The sequence below is a fragment of the Myotis myotis genome, unplaced genomic scaffold (genome assembly GCF_014108235.1).
Source record: "Myotis myotis isolate mMyoMyo1 unplaced genomic scaffold, mMyoMyo1.p scaffold_m19_p_21, whole genome shotgun sequence".
Classification (NCBI taxonomy): domain Eukaryota; kingdom Metazoa; phylum Chordata; class Mammalia; order Chiroptera; family Vespertilionidae; genus Myotis; species Myotis myotis.
Window position 1 is genome coordinate 12910865 of NW_023416326.1, and position 14885 is coordinate 12925749.

The following is a 14885-nucleotide window of genomic DNA, read 5'->3' on the forward strand; positions in this document are numbered from 1 at the left end:
AATTTATTTTTCTCTTAGAAATGGGGTATACCCCCATTAAGGTATCTGACTCTATGATGCCCGACCAACAAAGCTTAAAAACTGTTAACTGAGTCACTAGGTTACTGAGTTGATTGACTGATAGATTTTTTTTTTTTTTCATTTATCCATTCATTCCAAAGGATGCATAGAGCACTTCCTTGGGTGGGAAATGACAATGAGGTAGGAAAGCAATGAGAGTGGAGATACTGGCCACCAAAACAATATGGTTCCGGCATCTAGAAGTTTCCATTGCAGCTGGACAGGCAAGGCACTGTATGAAACTCATGTCTTCTTCTTTGAAGAATCTCTAGAGCAGTGGTTCTCAACCTTCCTAATGCCGCGACCCTTTAATGCAGTTCCTCATGTTGTGGTGACCCCCAACCATAAAATTATTTTCGTTGCTACTTCATCACTGTAATTTTGCTACTGTTATGAATCGTCATGTAAATATCTGATATGCAGGATGTATTTTCATTGTTACAAATTGAACATAATGAAAGAATAGTGATTCATCACAAAAACAATATGTAATTATATATGTGTTTTCTGATGGTCTTAGGCAACCCCTGTGAAAGGGTCGTTCCACCCCCCCAAAGGGGTCGCGGCCCACAGGTTGAGAACCGCTGCTCTAGAGCCTTGTCCACACCCGGGCAAAGTTGTCACTCACTAAATCGTTTCTTAAATGATAGAGTTTGTAAATGAATTAATAAACCAATGAGGAAAGATCTGAGAACCAAAATGCCTAATAGAATTCATCAAGGGCTCTGGGAATTCAGAGGCCAGCAATGGGCTGCTTGGAAATCAGAACAGAGACCTTGAATAAGGCCCTGAAGAACTGGCAGAATTTAGACTAGGCAAGGAAGAGGGGAAAAGCAATTCATAGAAGGGTTGGGGGAGGGTGGAAGGGGAGGAAGAGGTGGGTAACCAACCTTCCAGAACCGGGAAGACTGGCTTCCTGAGAAAACAGAAGCAACAGAAGACTGGCAAAGGAACTCCGTTACTGAAGACCCTTTTCTACACGTCCTCTCACAACACATGTGCCCAAAGGCAGTTGGGAGCAGTTGCCAGAGAGCAATCCTCCAGGCAGCCTGGCTGCTGTCTGATCCTAAGGGGACCCAGTTGATGGGTCACAATTCTGAGCAAGCACCCCACCCCCACACCTTCTCTACACTGATTGGAGGAATCGGCTTCATATCAGAACTCTAGTTGCAAGGGAGTCTGGGAAATGTAGTGCTCAGCCTGAAAGCAGGTACAGTGAGAAGGCACCCTAACAAGGGTGGGAAGGGGGCTAAGTGCCCAACTGGCGCAGTATTTTTTTTTTTTTGCTTTTGAAGAAAAGCGCCCTAGCTGGTTTGGCTCAGTGGATAGAGCATCGGCTGGTGAACCGAAGGGTCCCAGGTTCAATTACAGCCAAGGGCATATGTGCCTGGTTGTGGGCTTGACTCCCAGTAGGGGGTGTGCAGGAGGCAGCTGGTCAATGATTCTCTCTTATCATTGATATTTCTATCTTTCTCTTCCTCTCTGAAATTTATATATATATATATATATATATATATATATATATATATATATATGCCTAAGCGACCATTTGACCAGTATCTATGATGCGCACTGACCGCCAGGGGGGCAGACACTCAACGCACAGGCATGGAAACATGGAACAGACTGATGAATCTCAGAGGAAGAGGGGAGAGGGAGGTCAGGAAGAGATTAACCAAAGATCTTATATGCATACTAGAGGCCCAGTGCATGGGGTCCCTCCACCTCCAGCATCTCCCAAGTAGTCCCAGATTTCGACAGGCCAGGCTGAGGGACCCCACCAGTGCATGAATCCATGCACCGGGCCTCTAGTTTTAAAATAAAAAAGAAAAACATATCTGCATGCATTAGTTTACGCTTCTGTGTCTTTATGCTCCTTTTCTAGTCTATTTCCTTCCCTAAATAGTCAGGCAGAAGATCTCTATTTTTAAAAAAATATTTTTTATTGATATTTAGAGAGAGAGGAAGGGAGAGGAAGAGAGAGATAGAAACATTGATGATGAGAGAGAACCATGGATTGGCTGCCTCCTACACACCTCCTACTGGGGATCGAGCCCTGTGGGGAACCAATATAGGGTTGAGCCTCGGACTGACCTGTTGGCAAAGTCACAAACAAGTCCCTGTTCAGGCGCCAGATGTTGTAAATGTTTCCCTCCATGTCCCGCGTGGTTGAGGGTTCAAGATCTGGAAGAGGAGCCGCACACAAATGAAAGAGAAAAGACAAGAGATAATTGGGGAATATTGGGGGCCAGGCGGGTAAGTCCAACTCGGGAGGAAGGACTTCCACTGGTGCTCAGGCCGCATCAACCTTTTATAGTCAGAGGTAAACAAGGCAGTGGTCACCATAGTTACACAGTTCTTGTGAGTTTCACCTGTTTTGACCATAGTTACACTTCCTGCACTTCCCTCAGCCCATTAGCTTCTCAGATAAGATCTAGGGAGTGTTATAAGGACAAGCCTAATTATGCTAAGAGGACTGAGCCCTCTAAGCTGGGACTTGTTTGTGACTTTGCCAACAGGTCAGTCCGAGACTCAACCCTATATCGGTTCCCCACAGAGCCTGCAACCCATGCATGTGCCCTGACTGGTAATCCAACCCTGACCTCCTGGTTCATAGGTCAATGCTCAACCCCTGAGCCACACCAGCCAGCAATCTCTACTTTTAAGAAGGACTTCGTAGTACCAGATGGCTCTCACCTGGAAATGTATATAAAATTGCCATGGGAACATTCTTCACATTTTTTTTTTCTTTCAGAATCCCACTCATCATGACCGCTGTCCGGCTACGACAATTTGTTGACCGCCACCCAGTGATCCCACCCAGGTAACCTCCTTCCAGAGGCAGACAGGCAGGCGCCTGGGGAATCAGAACCGATCGACAGACAGCTGCTGCCAGGGGGCTCTAGTGAAGTGTCTTTGGGTTTTAGTTGTTAAAAACAAAACAAAAACTAAAAACTCCCACACTCGTGGCAGAATCCAAGCAAGCGGCAACTCCAAATCCCCAAAAGATTGAAGGACATTGGTTTTTGCTTGGGAAAGGCTTTAGCAAGAAGACAGGGATCCCTTTACTCTGCTTGGAATCCACCAGCCACTCCTGTGCTTCTGCTACACGGGAGGTGACCGCACAGACGGAAACTAGGGCTGAGTATCACTCTTTCTCCAAGTTCATCCGTGGCCTAGGAATAACAAGTCCTAGACGTGTCTCATTGGGCTAAGCTCATCTTGCTGAGAGAGACTGTACAACAATCTGTGAACTCTAACCCCGCCCGCCCTTCCCCACTCGCCATGGGATCTGCAGAGCTTTGTAAACTATAAAAATCCGGGTAGGAACCTTACACAGCAAGTGATTTTGGGTCAGCCTCCAGTGACTTGGTGGTTTTGAGCAAACCTCGTGTTCATCCTAGTATTTAGTTAATTTTAACAATATTTAGTCAACTAAGATAAGTTCTTTTGCTTCCAGAAATTATCTAAGAAAGAAGGGGGGTGAGGGATCTTGGTTCCCAGGTATTTTGAGAGTCCTTTCAGAGAAAACACAGAGCCTACCTCTCGCTCCCTGAAACCCCGAGAGGAGGAAGCAGGGCGGTTCCAGTGGCTCCTGGTTTCTGTCTCCCCACAAGTGCTGGCTTTCTGTGTGTTTGACATCTGCTCTGTCCACGGTTGGGCGTATTGAACTGTGGTCTCATCTCCTGGGGAAAATGGAAACAAACTTCCCCTTGTGGCTGCTGCCTGGGGCTCAGTGGAACTAACTCAGTCACTGGGCCTGACCTGAGCCAGCCGTCGGCAGCCTGAGGGTTTGGGTGGAACACGGTGTGACAGGCACTGAAGTCGCAAGGCTGGCTGGATTCCGTTCTCTGTGTTCATCCATCAGAGCGCCACGAGGAGGCACCTGTCTGAGCTACCCTGGGTGCCCCGCCCACCACCCACCTTCAGGACTCACTGTGGAGCAGGGCTGTGTCTACGTTCTGCCTCGGCAACAATCGTGGGTCCAATCCACCAGCAAGCTCAGTCCTGCCTCCAGGATCCATCTCCCGTGGGAATGACTTACCATCTCCACTGCCAACATTGGGTCCAGACCACCATGGACTCTCCCTTGCTCATCTACACCAACCACCACTCTTGTTGTCCTACAACCCATTCTCCGGAGAGAGCTGCATGAAATATAAATTGGATCAAAGCCACCCCCCTTTGCATAAAGCCCTGTGATGATTGCATTTTGCATAAAATCCAAACTCGTTGCCAGGGCCTACAAAGCCTACATGAACTGGCCTTGCCCATCTACAAAGCCCCATTGTCTTCTTCCATTCCTTCAATAGGCCACACTCCTTCATTCCTCGGGGCTTTTGCACATGTCCCTTCTCCCTGGATCGCTCCCTCCCCCACCCTGGCCTTCCCTGTCTTAACTAGCCTCCTGTCACCACCCTGCTTAGCTCCTTGTCAGCTGTTCAGAGAGCGATTCCTGAACCCCCCCGGCTAGAAAAGGTCTTCTGTCCACCTCTCCAGCTCTGTTACTTATTATTATTATTATTATTGACTAGAAGCCCATTGCATGAAGATTCATGCAATAGGCATTCCTTCCCCTGGCTGCCGGCACCAGTTTTCCTCCGGCACCTGGGACCCAGGCCTTTGGTCCGGCAGCAGCAGAGAAGCCAAGCCTCTTCAGTCTTCAGCCTTCAGCCTTCGCTCCACGCCTGCGTATGCAAATTAACTGCCATCTTTGTTGGGTTAATTTGCATAGTTGCTCTGATTGGCTGGTGGGCATAGCGGAGTGACACCAATTTGCATGTTTCTCTTTTATTAGTGTAGATTTCAGAAAGGAAGGGAGAGGGAGAGAGAGCTAGAAGCATCTGTGATGAGAGAGAATCATTGATGGGCTGCCTCTTGCATGCCTTCTACTGGAGATGGACCCCGCAACCCAGGCATGTGCCGTGGCCGAATTAAACAGTGACCTCCTGGTTCATAGGTCAATGCTCAACCGCTAAGCCACACCGGCCGGGCTCTACTTCTGTTATACTCCATCTCACGCCTTTTTGGGAAACATGGCCTCGGGGCCCTTATCACAACTTATTTTATTTCTTCTTGGTCTCACCCACTGGAATAACAGTTAACACTTATGCAACTCTTATCCTGTGGCAACCACTGTACTTAACCTTCACAACAACTTAGGCACAGAGTGGTTAAGTGACATCCCAAGATCCCACAGCTAGTAAGTGATTGGCAGAGGTGGGATTTGAACCCACTGGCCTAGCCCCAACATCTGTGCTCTTGATGCCTGCACTCTATTGCATCTGGTTAGCTCCCTAGGGTGGCTCGTTTGCCTCTCCCTACAATCCACCATCATCACTTCTGCCCAGCTGATTGTCACATGTGGTAGGCCCTATGTCCATTTGCTGAAAAAAAATGAAAATGAATGAATCCATTCTTCATTGGGAAAAATAATGATTCTGTCATTTATTTGTGGTTTGGTTTTCTGGGTTCAATTCCAGGCAAGGGCATATACTTTGGTTGCAAGTTTGATCCCCGGCCCTGGTCGGGGAGTGTGCAGGAGGCAACCAATCAATGTGTCTCTCTCATATCAATGTTTCTCTCTCTGTCTCTTCCCCTCTCTTCCACGCTCCCTAAAAATCAATGGGAAAATGTCAGGTGAGGATTAACAACAAAAACAAAGACAGTACAAGTAAAAGAATGTGAAATATCTTATTTTTAAAAACCGTTAAACTCTTCTGAAAAAAGTAATCATATGTACATATTATAGATGATTCTGGATGCAACATGGAGTTTGGAGAACTGGGTTTGGTCCTGGCTCTGGCAGTTGCTAGCCGGGGGATATTTAGCGAGTCTGCCCTCTGAACATCAGTCTCCTCTTCCACAACCAGGTGTAAATATTTACCTGGCAAGGTGACCGTGAGAATTGGATGAGATCATCTCTGCACAGACACTTGGGCAGCAGGAGGCAGACATAACAGAGAATTGCAGTCACAGCCGTAACCCCCTCGGGCCATGGGGGCCAGGCTCCTGAGGGACCGACACTCCCGACCTCCCCGGGGCATATCGAATGGTGTCTGCGGTTACAGTCACCCTCGCAGGGGACAGGTCTGCTCTTGTCTGAACTGAACACGTCGCCTCAGAGAGCCGAGCTGTCCTGGACTGTAAATAACGCATCAGACACAGCGGACACCTGCCCGCTCCCAGGAGAGCAAAGGCCTGTGTGCAGCTAATGCAGAAACTGAAGGGGTGGGAGCCGAGTTGGGCGGGGCTCCTTGGCCAGGCCCGAGGGCTGGCACGTGCTTTCCAGCCAGCCATCGGTTTGCCCCACACCCACCCTGGGAGAAGCCCGGTGCTGACTGACAGCCAGGTGAGGCATTTCCGTGTAGGACAGCGGTTCTCAACCTGTGGGTCGCGATCCTTTTGGGGGTCGAAGGACCCTTTCACAGGGGTCACCTAAGACCATAGGAAAACACATGTATAATTACATATTGTTTTTGTGATTAATCACTATGCTTTCATTATGTTCAATTTGTAACAATGAAAATACATCCTGCATATCAGATATTTACATGACGATTCATAACAGTAGCAACATTACAGTGATGAAGTAGCAACGAAAATAATTTTATGGTTGGGGGTCACCACAACATGAGGAACTGTATTAAAGGGTCACAGCATTAGGAAGGTTGAGAACCACTGCTGTAGGAGGTAGCAATTCTCTTCCAAAAACTGATGTTTTAGCCGCTTTGTTGGGAGCTTTCTCCTGTTTGAAGGCCACATAGAAGGGATTGGAAAGTCTAACCAAGGAGTTAGAGGCAAAGTGTCCCATCTTCAGCCTCTCCAATACCCTCCTCCTTACACGTCCCCACGGTCCGTTCCTGGGCCAAAGCCCGCCCAGGGACCTTCCCACAGGCTGGATGGCAGAGCGTTAGCTGGTGCTGGTGAAGGGCTCCTCCCCCAAACAGCTTGGGCTGCCACCTGCACTCGGCAGGTACTGGCCGTGTGCACGCAAGGGAAGAAGAGTCCATGGTCAGGGCACAGCCCAGCAAACAGCACAGCAGCTGTGAGAAGCCAGTGTCGCTCTGGAGCTCCACTGGCATCTAATACACTGGCACATGGCCCGGGGGAACCATTCAGACCTGGATGGCGCCTACGGAAGCCAGGGCTCCCACCCGGGGCACCCAGAAATTTCATTTGTTCCCAGGATTGTGCCAACTCCTCTCTCTCCTTATGACTCAGTCCCCACTGTTAGTTCCTATCCAGGCCTCAGTCATATTATCCACGGCTGGGCAGGCCCAGACAGCCTGTGGTTTCTCTGAAAATCAGAGCTCCCCAAGGTCCTGTTTGCACAGACAGACCCGCCCTACCCACAGAGCTTGCCTTTCATACCAGGTAGGAAGCGGGGACCCCACCGGTCCCCACATGCCCTGCTCTGATCCTAACTCTGTCCAAGTCTTTTTTTAAAAATATATTTTATTGACTTTTTACAGAGAGGAAGGGAGAGGGATAGAGAGTTAGAAACATCGATGAGAGAGAAACATGATTAGCTGCCTCCTGCACACCCCACACTGGGGATGTGCCTGCAACCAAGGTACATGCCCTTGACCAGAATCAAACCTGGGACCCTTCAGTCCCCAGGCCGACGCTCTATCCAGTGAGCCAAACCGGCTAGGGCTCTATCCAAGTCTTGACTTCTGAAATTGCCTCACCTGGAATCTCTTCCCCATCCTATTTGCCTCCCCAAACCCTAGACACCTGCCCAAACCCTAGACACCTGCTCAAACCCTAGACCAGCGGTTCTCAACCTGTGGGTCGTGACCCCTTTGGGGGTCGAACAACCCTTTCACAGGGGTCACTGAAGACCATCGGAAAACATATATATATATATAATTACATATTGTGTTTGTGATTCATCACTATGCTTTCATTATGTTCAATTTGCAACAATGAAAATACATCCTGCATATCAGATATTTACACGACGATTCATAACAGTAGCAAAATTACAGTGATGAAGTAGCAACGAAAATAATTTTATGGTTGGGGGTCCCCACAACATGAGGAACTGTATTACAGGGTCGCGGCATTAGGAAGGTTGAGAACCACTGCCCTAGACCCATTGGCCTTCATTCAGACCACTATTTCGGCACCTAAAGAGCATTCTGAGGACAAGAAGTGCTGCTGAGTCAGCTTGAACCTAGCAGGGTGTGCAGAGAAGGCTACATACGTTCCATAAGTGATGTTTGGACTGGAGGTACATAGCTGAAGTTTCCATTCGTTGCCAACACATATTGGCGAGCTACTTCATGGTTTTGCTACTGACTCTTCCCTGGAATTCTTACAGTTCCTACTGAGTCCTCAGAATCTGCGGAAGGCCCTAAAAGACTGCACATATCACAAACCCTATAGTCCTCCAACGATGGCCATCGTCCTGTGTCCCCTCTCCCAGGGAATGGCAGCATCTTCCCAATGCTAAAGCCTAAGACTGGCCTTGGACAGCTCCCATCTTTTACCTCAGTCCTCTCTCCTACTGCATCCCCTCTCCTCTCCATCCACCTTTTCAACACATTGCTCAGAGCTTCACCACACCCCACAAAACGACTAAAATCTCCTCCTACCTGCCTTTCTACTCCTAGCCAGATTGTCCTCAGATTTGTTTTCCACCAACTTTCTAAAATAAAAAGTGCATTATATTTGTAATACTTTAAGCAATAAAACAAAATTTTTTTAAAAAAAGGATTAACCAGCAAATAAATTAATTTTAAAAAAGTGTATTATAGCCTGGCTGGCGTGGCTCAGTGGTTGAGCATCGACCTATGAACCAACAGGTCACGGTTCAATTCCGGTCAGGGCACATGCCCAGGGTTGAGGGCTTGATCCCCAGTGTGGGGCGTGCAGGGGGCAGCCAATCCATGATCCTTTCTCATCATTGATGTTTCTCTCTCGAGCTCCCTCTCCCTTCCTATCTAAATATATATATATATATTTTAAATATATTTTTATTGATTTCAGAGAGGAAGGAAGAGGGAGAGATAGAAACATCAATGATGAGAAAGAGTCATCGATCAGCTGCCTCCTGTACGCCCCCTACAGGGGATCGAGCCCGCAACACAGGTATGTGCCCTTGATCGGAATCGAACCTGGGACCCTTCAGTTCACAGGCAGATGCTCTATCCACTGAGAAAAACCGGCCAGGGCTATATATATATTTTTTTTAAGTAGAGGAAATAATATAAGAAACCCCCATTTTCTAATTCCCACTTTTCAACTATGATCAACATTTGCCCCACTGGTTTTAAATATCGTTGTATTTTTTTTTTCCTGATATTTTGAAACTGACACATCAAATGATTCCTGAAAACTGGATAAAAAAGACACTCCCATCAAGAAAGTCCAAGGGGGTACAGCATTGGGAAGGTAGTCAATAATATTGCAATAATTATGTGTGGTGCCAGGCAGGTACTAGACTTGTCAGGGGGATCACTTTATACATTACATAAAGGTCTCGTCACTATGCTCTGCACCTGGAACCAACATAATATTTGATGTCAACTGTAATTAAAATATAGTCTTGAAATAAAAAGTAATTAATTAACTAATTAATTAAAAGTTGGGGAGGGGAGTTCAAGGAGTTCTGTGCCAGGAAATGGGGGCAAAGACCGAATATCTTCTTTCATTACATCACAGCTGGCACTCCTCTCTAAAGAACTGATCGTAGTAATTGCCTCTTTCTCGCCCCTCACTTTCTCCACCAGCCCATTCATTGCTCATCAAGGCAAGGACCTCCTCGGCTACCTCCCTGGGCAGCTGGCACGAATCCATGTTGATTCCAGTGTAAGGAGCTCTCCCAGGTGAGACACCTAACAATTACACTCAAGTTAGAATGATACGTTTTTTAAAAAATGGGAATCACACTTTGTAATAACAAAAATGAGTATGAGAACAATAATAATTATTATTTGATGGATAGAAAACGGTTAGAAGGAAATACACCAAACTGTTAACAACAGTTATTTGTGAGTGGTGAGATGGTGTTTGTGTTTTATATCTTCCAGATTTTTTTCTAATGAGCAGATATTACTTTTATAGTCAGCAATAAATATGGAACTTTACTAAATTATCTAAGAAATGTAATCACCATGAGTGTAGAGTTTCAACTTAGTCAAATAATTTAACTTTCCTGAGTCTGTTCCCTTCCCGGTAAAATGACAAATTTGACCTAAATGGTTTCTGCCTCTGTGCATATCATTTTAACAACAACAAGAAAAGATACTTTGATGTTGCGTTCTAGTGTGTAGAGGCTGGAAACCACAGGGGTTAAAAGCAGCAATCTGAGTAATTTTATGAAATGTTTGATCTTGGACAATTTTCATTGCATCTCTGACTCTCAGTTTTCTTATCTGTTAAACAAAATAATTGATATAAAATCCCAGAGCATAGTAGGCACTGAAAATATGATTGCTATTACTCTGAGTTCATCTGGCATATTTTACAAATTTTTCTTTTTCTCTTGATCACCTTTGATATAGTCATGTCTTATTTGAAGTGCAGTTGGGTAGCATAAAAGCTGAGACTGGAATCTATCCACATTTTCTGATTCCCAGTTCAAAGCCTTTTGTTCCAACTCAAATACATACTTGACTTTGAAAAGCCAAGGGGGAAACCTAGTGCAAATGTCAATCAATGATTTTATTAAGTTTCTAGATAAGAATAAGAAGGAAATGCCCTAACCAGTTTGGCTCAGTGGATAGAGCGTCGGCCTGCGGACTGAAAGGTCCCAGGTTCGATTCCGGTCAAGGGCATGTACCTTGGTTGCGGGCACATTCCCAGTAGGGGGGTGTGCAGGAGGCAGCTGATCGATGTTTCTCTCTCATCAACGTTTCTAACTCTCTATCCCTTCTCCCTTCCTCTCTGTAAAAAATCAATAAAATATATTAAAAAAAAAAAAGAATAAGAAGGAAAAGAAAAGCCGGTTGCCTTCTGTGACTTGTGACTGGGATAGAAGGGCTGCGAAGGGAGGGACAGGGGACTGGAACCCCTGAGCCATCTACTGACAGCTTGGCTAGGGCTGGCCTTGATTGACCGAGTCTGGCCAACACTGTGTTGGTGGCCTCCTGGCTACTTCCAGGGAATGAATTTCAGCTGATGAGAAAATGGAAAGCTTTTCTTCGACTGGGTGCTCAGCAAGCTGTTTCTATTTTCATTTAGATCTCTCATAGACTTGGCCATGCCACCAGAGGAGAAACGTCAATGCCAGCCTCAGCTAGACCAACAAACTCTCATCCGATATATTTGTTTTCAAAGACACTCCAAGCCTGACGAAGCATGGTACAAAGAAACCACGTACCAAAAACACTATTCGCTGCCATTTTACGTGCTTGGTAAGTCAAGCCAACTGCTCTTACCCTCTGAGACCAGCCCCGCCTGGGCCACAGAGAAGAAACTCCCACGGGCTTGCCTCTGCTTCTGGGACCAGCCAAGGGGGGGGGGGGGGGGGGCGTGTGTCCCGGTGCAGGAAGAATCCTGAGGTCAGCCCAAGGAAGTCTTCCTCCCTTCCTAGCTCTCTGTAGAGACTTCAGGAATGAAGATATACAAATGTCCTTGAGAGGAAGCAGCTCAAGTCTGATCACTCCTCACATATTGTTGAGGAACTCTACTCATTCTCAATATATATATATATTTTTATTGATTTCAGAGAGGCAAGGGGAAGGAAAGAGAGATAGAAACATCAAAGATGAGAAGAATCATTGATCAGCTGTCTCCTGCAGGCCCCCAGGCATGTGCCCTGATTGGGAATTGAACCAGTGACCTCTTGGTTTCATGAGTCGATGTTCAACCACTGAGCCACACCAGCTCATTTTATTTTTCAATGATGACTTTCAAAGAAGGCACCCCCACAAATCCATATGAACTGTAGTTTCACTTTGTCAAATGGTGTGAAAATTTTAAAAAAATCATTTCCCATGTTCCTTCCACCCCCAAATCTGTATCAGATATTTCAGGTTTGATAGCATTCACTGTGGGCATATATATTCACTAACTGGAATGTCACAAGGAAGCCCCCAGAAGTTTGTCATGTGTTCTGAGAACATTTGCTGTTGAATTTACCTGGCTAACTGTGTAAAATTCAGCTCCATTGTAACTTCTACAATGAGATCTCTAAGGTTCTTGGATAGGATTCCTCCTACTTCTAAACTACTTTGATATATGTCCTGGGAATACTTGGTAATCTTCAAGGTCAGAATTGCTGTTCAACTCCATAGCAAGCCTTGAGAAGTTAAATGGTTACTAATTACATACAGGATCACATTTAATTAAATTAGATTGTAAAAATCCTCCAGGGATGGCATTTCTAGTCGTACTCTCTGGGCAAATGAGATGTTATTTGTTATTAATATCAAGAAATGTTTGTTTAAATGCTGTTGAAGTGCTATGGGAGGTGGAATAGAACTGTGAAAAGATTAGGGACTTAGCCGCCTGATAATCCCGGGTCAAATGGGGGCGCCTTCTCTTCCAAGTCCTGTAATTTTGGGCACATTAATTAATCTATTTGAGATGGCGGGAATATCAGTGGGCCTTTGAGGGTTACTGTGAATATGAGTTAATGTAAGCAAAACACCTAATACAGAGCATAGCACTGTACATATGAAGTCTTGTTAAAATGCTGTTGTTAAAACATTTTTTTCTTGCCGAAACCGGTTTGGCTCAGTGGATAGAGCGTCGGCCTGCGGGCTGGAAGGTCCCAGGTTCGATTCCGGTCAAGGGCATGTACCTGGGTTGCGGGCACATCCCCAGTGGGGGATGTGCAGGAGGCAGCTGATCCATGTTTCTCTCTCATCGATGTTTCTGACTCTCTATCTCTCTCCCTTCCTCTCTGTAAAAAATCAATAAAATATTTAAAAAAACAAACAAAAAAAACCACATTTTTTTCTTAATGTTTTTTTTATTGATTTTTAGAAAGAGAGGAAGGCAGAGGGAGAGGGAGAGATAGCAACATTGATGAGAGACAAATATCAATAGGCTGCCTCCTGCACGCCCCCTACTGGGGATTGAGCCTGCAACCCGGATATGTGCCCTGACCGGGAATTGAACCAGTAACCTCTTGGTTCATAGGTCGACACTCAGCCACTGAGCCACACCAACCAGATGAAACACCCTGGTTTTTGATTCATTAAGTGTAGATGCAATGACTGGGGTCTTCCACGCAAGCCCTCCTTTACATAAGCAGAACTCTTAGTGGTTATAGACTGTAAGATAGGAGGGGATGTGCTGTAAGTGGTTATAGGCTGTAAGATAGGAGGGGATGCCAATAGGTATGAATTTAGGGATGGTAACAACTGCAGTTTGAGACAAAGAGGATACAAAGTGGTCCATTTATAATGTAAAGTTTCAAGGGTTTGGGGGAAATCTAGAATTAGGATGTCAAAATGCAAATTTGTGATTTATTTTCATTACATTTTTGCATAATTCAGTATTATGAACCAGAGATTAAGCCACATAAAAATCCTTTGGCCCTAGCTGGTTTGGTTCAGTGGATAGAGGGTCGGCCTGTAGACTAACAGGTCCCAGGTTCGATTCTGGTCAAGGGCACATGCCTGGGTTGTGGGCTCAATCCCCAATAGGGGGCATGCAGGAGGCAGCTGATCAGTGATTCACTCTCATCACTGATGTTTCTATCTTTCACTCCCTCTCCCTTCCTCTCTGAAATCAATAAAAGTATATTAAAAAATAAATAAAAATAACCCTTTGACTAAGTCCTTTTTTACATAGCTTTGAAACATATTCCTTTGTCTTAAATCCCACAAATTTTGTTATTTTATACAATTGCTGTTGAAATGAAAGTGAGTTAAAATTTAGGAGTGAGTAGTCCTAAAGTAAATCATTAACTTGTTTTAAATTCCAGATTGGGACCAGAAATTAGGCACAATTTCCTCGAATCCTCGACCAATCAATTCACTACCGGAGTTCTGCTGTTGTGAAGAGAGGTGGTGCTGAAATAAAAGCTTTAAACCAAAATAGCTATGGTGCTTGAAAACATTTGGCGTTCTTAGGTGACTCTTTTAGACTAAAAACATGATAACTGACCTACTTTTTTAAAAATATATTTTTATTGATTTCAGAGAGGAAGGAAGAGGGGGGAAAGAGAGAGAAAAACACCAGTGATGAGAGAGAATCATTGATTGACTGCCTCCTGCACGCCCCGGGCATGTGCCCTGACCGGGAATTGAACCATGACCTCCTGGTTTATAGGTTGAAGCTCAACCCCTGAGCCACACTCGCTGGGCAGAACTACTTTTAATTTACATGTGTATCCAATGGTTGGAATCTTAAAATATTTACATGTTGCAAATTCTTTTCAGATTAAGTTGGTCATCCCAGGGTAGGGAATCAATACCCAGCCCACTACCAGTCTTGCGGCGGCTGCTGGTAAACTGTCTTACATTTAGTCCAGTGGTTCTATGTGGGGCCAGGAAAGAATACAATCGCATCCGCTCAGTAACTGCATCACTGAGAGAGAGAAAAAAGAACTGGGAGGTGGCCAAGGAGGGAGACCCTAGAGGTGCTCAGGATGCAGTGACTCAGGTATGGCACAAGACTGTAGTGATATGTGAGACTGGGAGGAGGGGCGGAGGAGGAGGGAGAACTTACTGAAAGTTTGTGTACAGAGTTACCACTCCTGTCCTAGCTGGTGTGGCCCAGTGGATAGAGTGTCAGCCTGAGGACTGAGGACCCCGGGTCCCATTCCCGCCAAGGGCACACGCCCCGGTTGCAGGCTCGATCCCCAGTAGGGGGCGTGCAGGAGGAAGCCAATGATTCTCATCATTGATGTTTCTATCTTT

General features: G+C 45.8%; 1 protein-coding gene across 1 annotated transcript; it reads left to right on the plus strand.

Moving 5' to 3' along the window:
* Positions 1-2828: 2828 nt before the first annotated feature.
* On the plus strand, positions 2829-14040 carry CUNH1orf100 (chromosome unknown C1orf100 homolog). The gene is made up of 4 exons (XM_036355203.1): positions 2829-2884; positions 9801-9896; positions 11254-11426; positions 13949-14040. The coding sequence occupies exons 1-4, from the start codon at positions 2829-2831 to the stop codon at positions 14038-14040; spliced, it is 417 nt and encodes a 138-aa protein (XP_036211096.1).
* Positions 14041-14885: the final 845 nt, after the last annotated feature.